We start from the raw sequence: 8,332 nt of genomic DNA on the forward strand, positions 1-8,332 counted from the left end.
TATGTGGTCAAACTCATTACAATTCCTCATCAATGACAATGAGACCAATCCAGGATTTTATTAATCTACATCTTAAAACAAATAAATACGTTTTTATTTTCTATAAAATTTTATTTCTAGTGTCTATAAAATAATTCTCAACTTTGTAGTCTCTAATAAAAATTTGTTCACTTTTAGTCTCTATTTTAAAAAATAAATATTATAAAAATTTGATATTTTTAATCTCTATAAAATCTATATAGGGACTAAAAGTGATTTTTTTTTTTTAAGATTAAACTTAAAATTCATAATTTTGTAGAGAATACAAATATATTTACAAATTTTGTAGAGAATACAAATATATAGCAATGAAGAACAGTGCTGGAAACAAGGCCAATCTTGTGTAATGTCCTCATTACCACATATATCAAGCATAGAGTTTTTCTTTTGCAAGTATAACATCAATTTGGCAAGAAGATGGAAGATTATTTCTTATTCATTTTAATGTGCTTTTATTTGCGTCTTCAATAAAATAAAACTGTTTTCTTTAAGAATACATTTAAAAATTTATGATAATTACATTTTTGAAGGAATATCATCTTTTCTCCCAAACAGGTTGAAAATTTATCATCCCATATAAGTTTCATGCCTTATTTTTTGGAACATAAATTCCACAAATAACTAAGCTGCCTCACTTTGAAATTCAAGTTCAAACAAAAGTAATTCATTTCTAACTCCCTATTTATTGACATATACATGTTGCTTTATAATGATACCAATACATATTTTTAATGGAAAAAAAAAAAAGAAACTAAGAAAAAATTACCTATCCATTTTAAAATCTTGTTTAGTACACAAATTTTGATTACAAGTGGGAAATAGGTTTTAGAGAAAGACCCATCTATTTTTTGACAAATGAAAAATGTGTGAATCTTTTTCAAATAAAATGTATATGCAACAAAAATATGTATTTCATTTTAATTAGAATAAACGAAACACTGGAATTCGAAATTTCTTAGAACATCAATTTAATAAAACTAATATATATATATATATATATATAAATGTGGTCAAATTACATCCAAAAATTACACTAATTCAATTACATTATATCAGATTAATACTTTTTAATATCAACCATTAAATTGAAAGTTATCTTAAATTAATCTATAGTTATTATAAACAATTATCGTTGTCGTTAATTCCGACGAATCATGTTCACATAAAAACTAAATAATGATTAATGTCAAAATTTGTTAATGTTATTCATGTCATAGTAACTTTAATTCAATATCTACAAGTTAATTTTAAAAATATTTATTTTATAAAATATTATTAAATTAGTGTAATCTTAGAGTAACGTTACTCTCACTCTTCTTTTCCTTCTTCTCCCATTTTTGTGTAATACAAGTGAATTTAAAGAACTAGAGGGAAGCATGAGAAATTGAATTTAAAGATCTAATTATACGATGGTCTTGGAATTGAGATTTTGAATGAGAAGAAAAAGTTGACCTCTCAAAACTCCCATCATTTACTTATATATTTCATATATATGTATAAATAATTAAATACATAAATATAAACAATGCAAAGAGATCAAGAAATATATACTCTTTGTTAGATATGAAAATACATGAATTAGTGTTACTCAATCACACACTTTTCTTCTCCTTTATTGTGTACTTTTAGTGTATTTTGCGAACAATAGTGAAAGATGTGAAATTTAAATTTATAAATTGAATGAGATGATAAAAATAAAGTGGAGAGATCAAGAAAAATATACCTGATCGATCTTAGATACGTAGGATAAAAAAGATTAGTGTATTTTGCTTCACAGATGCGCCGTCACCGTTCCTATTTTCTTTTTTGTGTGTGTGTGTAAAATTAAAAAATAAGTCTTAATTTATAGACCCTAGGATAAGGTTGTAATTTAACATTAGATACAAAAAGTTACAAATAAAATATTTCAAAATGCGGGTTCATTTTCCCCCTAAAAAATTGTACTATGTATGAATGGCCAAAAAAGGAAAATATTAATTCATTTTCTTTTGTGTGCATTTTTATATGAATTTAGAAAATGGTTTTTCCCTCTATTTGTGTGTAGTATTATTTATAGTATTGAAGTTATATCTATTTAAGCTATTTTGTCTATCTTTGCTTTTTCAATCGAGGGTTACGTATACATGTATTAAAATAATTAAATGTCTTTTTGACTCACTAAATTAAATGTTTTCTGTCCACCGAAACAAATGTTTTCTTTTCCATTTCTCTATAAAAGTTCAGTTTTAAATGCATTTTTATCAAAAAGAGAAAAAAAATCCATCATAAAAAAAACATTATAAATTGTACCAGCATTTATCTTGTTTACCATTCAACTCATTGTTTTTGACATTTCCTTTTAACTCTTTTGTGGATCGATATATTTTTTTCAATGCATTTGAACTTCTTTATGAACATTCAATACATTTGAATGAATGTAATGTTTTCTATAAAAAAAACTAGTAAACTACTCGTGCCTTCACACTGATTCAAGATCGATAATATTTTTGTCACTTAAAAAAATATCAATTTATATAAATTTGTAAATATGTTTAAAGAATTAGAAGCAATGGCAAATAATTACTTGTAAAATATTAATATACTATTTTATTATTAATATATATTATATATCCAAACTAAAATGAAACATATAAAGCATAAACAAAATTACATATACAAAATTTATTAGATATTTAATCTCAATAGTGACCATTATATATTTTTTATGTCTTCTAAATAAAAATAATTATAATTATTAATAATAATAACATATATAATAAATGAGCTTGTCAAGAATGATATATCTAACAAGCTACCTTCTTATCAAGATTCTCTTATTATTTTTTCCTATTGTTTTTCTTCACCTCCTCCATTGTGGCAATATCTTTCATTAGTCATTATTTTAGAGTATTTTGAGTAAACTATTTATCTTATTTCTTACAATTTAATGTTTATTTTAGAGTTATTTTGCATAAATATTCTTCGATTAAATAAGCTGTTTATGATTTCACTTTCTTGATTAACTGGTAATTTTATATTGTTTTGTATTGGTTTATTGGTTTAGCACAATGCTAAATTTTGCTGAAAAAACAACATGACTGTTGTGCGGCATTTTGTCATATCCGAAGTCGTAGATTCCCAAATAGAGTCAAATTAGTTACAATCGAAATCTAGCATCTGTAACTATAACTTTCATGAAGACACCAAAAACCAATTCAAAATGTCAAATGGTGAAAAGTGCAAGTAAAATAAGAGGGATAACTATTTGGATAAAATTGCAGAGCAATGCGCTCAACCATACGCCCCAATGCTTTTCATGTCACTTCTGTCTACCCAGATTAGCTAGAGAATTGCACCAGGACTTGCTAGCAATATGCTGACTTAGAAGACATTAGATATCATATTGTGCACGTTTTGGAGGCTAGAAAGTTGAAGATTTTACTTTTGAAAACAAGAAATGAAGATTCATTCTATTTTTCTGATGTGTAATTTCATCTTCATTGTTACTACATTCTTCATCATGAACTAATTCTCCTTTTGATTAGAATGTAGATGCCCTCCTTTGAATCTATATATGTAGTATTGGATCCTTATTAATATTTATTTAATTGAAGTTGTTATTTTGGTTCATTAATTATTATTCTAAATGATTTTCATTGGTTGGCCATTACTAAATTGAATATGGGAATTATTTCACTATTAAAAAATAGGCAGTAACAATTAAACTTAGAATTGTTGTTTGTGTTTGTTTGTAAATTGACGAATTTTTATTGTTTGAATAATAAGCTAGATCACCTAAAGAATTATAGTTTATGTTATAAAAAAAGAAATATTGAGACAAATAATTAATCTTAATTTAATAAACTAATTTGACGTACCTATAATAATTTAATTGTTGAAATTGTAATTTAATAGTTACACAATGAAAAGGGGTGAATGGAAATCAAAATTATCCTTTCTCTTAATTTTGATTTGTTTTTACTTAAACAACCAATTATTAAACTGTTGCCAAGAAAATCTCTTAATTGCCCACTACTCTCTCTACTTAGAGGGTAATTATATATAGAAAACAATAAGATCATAGTTATAATCATACATAAACAAGAGCGAAATCAAAAGAGGTCACAAAAAATGATTTTCTATTATGTCATATATCATCGACAATTAAATATATTTATTTTTAATAATAAAAGTAAAAAACATGCAAAAGCCGAAGGGTATATATCAGTCGTATAAAGTATGAAGCTAACAACATGTTACACATACAATATATTACACGTAAACTTTGCATAAAATCTCGATGAAAGAGAGTATGATAATATAGAAATTGCATGCGAATATAAAGTGCCATGCATGTGTTGAATTAACCTCTCAAAATCATTTTCCACTACACACTAATAAACTAATTACTAATATTTATCTATAAAAAACCTCTTAGAATCATTGTTGGGTTACTATTAGAACATGCAATAGCACTAAAACCATATACAACAAAACTAAAAAAATAGAGAAGAAATCGATAATTTTCGATTTCTGCGATACACCAATATAGTACTAAATGTCTTTTTTTAATTATTTAAGCATAAAACATGATAAAATAGACATAGTTCATACCCAAGTTATATAACCATGCTTTGAATAGTAAACTATTACCAACTAAAAAAGATAATATAATTGCACCCATAAACAATAAAGTATTCTAGAAAAGTTTTATGGGTCGATAGTGAACAATTATCCTCAATTCCAAAGTACAATATTCTCCATAATCTCTTCTTCACTCCATCTTCAATTGTTGTTGTTGCTATTGTTGTTATTCTTGTTGTCTTCTTCTTGTTTCTGCTGTTACAAATCATTATTTGTAAATAAATATTCAAGTAAAACCAAACAATTTACTCAAACAATAATTTTGTATTTAAACACAACCATCAAAAGTTTAAGTTGATATAAAGTGTACGACTTCAACATAAAGGTTAATAACTATCTTATTGTTTTTTCATATTATCTTTTGATTAGGTATGCATATATATACATGTATTCTTGTACTAAACTAGAAACTCCAATAATTTTTTATATATAAAAAAATAAGTGAAAATGCAATGTTTCCTTCAAGGAAGAATTTACAATAAGGATAAAGAAAAGTGAATAGAAAATTAAAGAAAAAAATATTTTTAGAAATGAAGAGAAATAGGGAGAAGAGTATACAAACTAAAACATAGGAAAATTAGAGTTGTTCAAGAGAAAATGTAAAAAATTTATTACTTATAAAATAGAGCATATTGAATATATACCTGATCATTTTGGCTTTGATTTTGTTGTTGAAGTCGAAGATGACGTAAAGCATCTTCGTAGTCGAGGGCCATGACATCCTTTACACATGTTTGCAAATACCAAATAATTTATTAAGAAGTTGATTACTAAGCAAATTAAATATTATTTATTTAGAGATAATAAAATAGAAATGAACTAGATATTACTTAATTCTTGAAAGAAAGACTCACTTAGTACGTACATTCAATAACTTGTGTCCCTTATTCCTCACATATCAATTATAAAATCAATAAAATAAAACATATAAAATATTGTAAAGGCAACTCTTAATTTGCTCGAACATTTTTTTGGTTAAATTTACCCTTAACAGTTAAGTTTTCTCAAATTTAAATTTCATCAACACCATAATAGTAGGAACTCTTTACCAACCCTGTCTTTTTTAAAATATACAACGAGTAAATCATTATTTTAGTTCTAAATGTGCATAACATTTTTTTTTAGTCTGTAACTTAAAACAGAAATTCAAATTAATTCTTAACTCATCTAAATGTGTCAGTTTAGTCTTTGACGTTAATTTTATTTAAAATTAATTAGAGATTTTGAATATGTCAAAGACCAAAGTGACAACATCGTACATATTTAAAAATTAAAATTGTTGTTTATCGAATATATAATATGAATATTGACCCAAAAATTTGATAACATAGATATTATATAAAACTAAATCAAATAAAAAAACTATATCATATAGAATAGGTGAATAGACAAAAGATATACCTCGAAAGTCAGAGGTTGACCGGTGCGCTGACGCTCCAAAGCAATTTGAACCTGTAATTATACATAAAGATTAATCAATATAAAAAAAGTCTTTAACCTATTCCATTAACCAATCATAAAACTTTAAGTTTCAACCACAAATTAATATATAAATTATATTTTCTCATATTCATATTCCATTTTTACTATTATATATTACTTTACTTACAATTATTCTTTTTTATAAGAAAAATAAAAATGGTGAGCACAGGAGTCCTTTAACCAATTAAAATAAGATATTTTAATCACTTTGGAAACACACTAAAGGATTAGAACACCAATTTATAAATAAATAAATAAATAAATAAAATATAAAATAAAATAAAATAAAAAGATGTTTTTAGGTGTATGTTCTATCAAAAGCTTTGTTGTGTTTGTACTTTTTGGCTTTGCATTTCTTGTGCAAGTAAGTTTCACTTATGATAATAAATATTTTTGCCTTTGGAAAAAAAAAATACCCAAACCATGTAATTGCTTTGACATTAGCTACCTTGTCTTTAAACAGTGTGTTGTCTCTCATCAATATATAAAATCAATGCCATTTTTTAAATACTTTTACATCTATTAATTTTAGGGTTTAGATCCAATGTCAACAACAAAACAACAAAAGTAAGTATACCCGAGTTTCTATTGTTGCTCTTAGTTCTGAATTAGGAGCATAATTCACTGGCCTTGTAGGAGATTGTTCTTCAACATCATGTGTGTTTGCATGCTTCTCATTACTTCCTTCACTTCGACCTAACAAACTCATATAGTTCATCAGTGCACATATCACATAGTTTTATATTCATAATTACGATAGTTGTTGTATTATAAATATTTTAACTATAGCTCAAATTTTTAATATTAAGATTTGTAGTATAACTATAACTATAATTTAAAATAATTAATTTAATTAAATAAGATGGTAAATTTAAAACATTATACATAAATTAACATGTATGTGATCTCACCTTGGTTATTCATTGTTGTCAAATTTGCTTTCTTGAAGATCTAAAGAAATAACCAGAAACAATTAATAACCGACAAGAGATTCAAAAGAAAATATTGTTTAAGATAATTTGAAAATAATTTTAAAATTACTAGCACTACTTTCTATCAAAATTAAACAGTTGTGGTTTGTGAATAAAAAGGATTTACTTTTTCAATAAAAAAAAATAATAAAAAAAAAAAAAAACTAGAATAGCATACATGAATTCATTCTTAACTTGCTATATATCTATCTATTTATATATAAATTTAATATGCATAGATTTTGTTACTCTTTAATACGTATAGTTTAGCATTGAGGAAAAGAATTTAGAATAAGATCTAGAGAATATATTGTCAAACTCATTAAACAATGAGACCAATTCATGATTTTATTAATCAATAGCTTTAATGAAACAATAATCAAGAACAACAATTGAGAACCTAACTTCCATGCCCTATTTTACGGAACATAACTTCACAAATAACTATGCTGACACACTTTCAAACACAAGTTCAGACAAAAGCAATTCATTTCTAACTCCCTATTTATTGACATACATATATATGCTGCTTAATGAAGAAAAAAAAACTAAGTAAATAATTACTTATCCTTTTGTTCTACGTTGAATGCTTAACCCGAAAAGCATATATTTTAGTACACAAATTTTAATTTTATTTTCAAAAACATTACTCAATTGTTACAACTGGAAAATAGGTTTTTAGGAAAAGACCCATCTAAAAGAAAATGTATTTAAATGTATTTCAATTGTTTCAATTTTATTTTTAAATGTATTTTTAGAACATCAATTTTATAAAAATAAAATATACACATAATTTCATATGATGAATCCTTCAATAGACTATGTTAATTTTATTTAGGCTAAATTACATTCGTGGTCCCTTAACTTAATTTCAGGTAACGTTTTAGTCCTTTATCTTTTTTTTTTTCCCGACTTAGTCCTGTATTTTAATTTTAAATGACAATTTAATATTTTATGTTTTAAAATTTCAACAACGTTATCCTTTTTTAAACATAAATTCAAAAAAAAATTCAATCAAAACTCATAAAATTAATTATATTCTTCAATATAATACAAATTTCATCAAATCCGTAACGCAAATCTTCAAATAAACTCATATTTTCATACTTTATTTGATATTATTAGGAATAAATGACTAAATCAGGAAGAAAAAAAAAAAGATAAGGGACTAAAACGTTATCTGAAATTAAGTTAAGGGACCACGAATGTAATTTAGC

General features: G+C 24.8%; 1 protein-coding gene across 2 annotated transcripts in view; it reads right to left on the reverse strand.

The window, feature by feature from the left end:
- Positions 1-4,630: 4,630 nt before the first annotated feature.
- Positions 4,631-8,332, reverse strand: part of LOC113785541 (uncharacterized) — a 4,425-nt gene continuing 723 nt past the window's right edge. The window contains exons 2-6 of one of the 2 annotated variants that reach the window (XM_027332225.2): positions 7,056-7,095; positions 6,722-6,840; positions 6,064-6,114; positions 5,307-5,384; positions 4,631-4,854 (exon numbers count right to left, since the gene is read on the reverse strand). In XM_027332225.2, the coding sequence (XP_027188026.1) occupies positions 4,804-4,854; positions 5,307-5,384; positions 6,064-6,114; positions 6,722-6,840; positions 7,056-7,068 (312 nt within the window). In that variant the 5' untranslated portion in view covers positions 7,069-7,095 and the 3' untranslated portion in view covers positions 4,631-4,803. Of the gene's footprint in view, positions 4,858-5,306; positions 5,385-6,063; positions 6,115-6,721; positions 6,841-7,055; positions 7,096-8,332 lie in introns of both variants that reach the window. The other variant, XM_027332224.2, reaches the window with a different exon arrangement.

Source organism: Cicer arietinum, chromosome 2, assembly GCF_000331145.2.
Source record: "Cicer arietinum cultivar CDC Frontier isolate Library 1 chromosome 2, Cicar.CDCFrontier_v2.0, whole genome shotgun sequence".
Lineage (NCBI taxonomy): Eukaryota > Viridiplantae > Streptophyta > Magnoliopsida > Fabales > Fabaceae > Cicer > Cicer arietinum.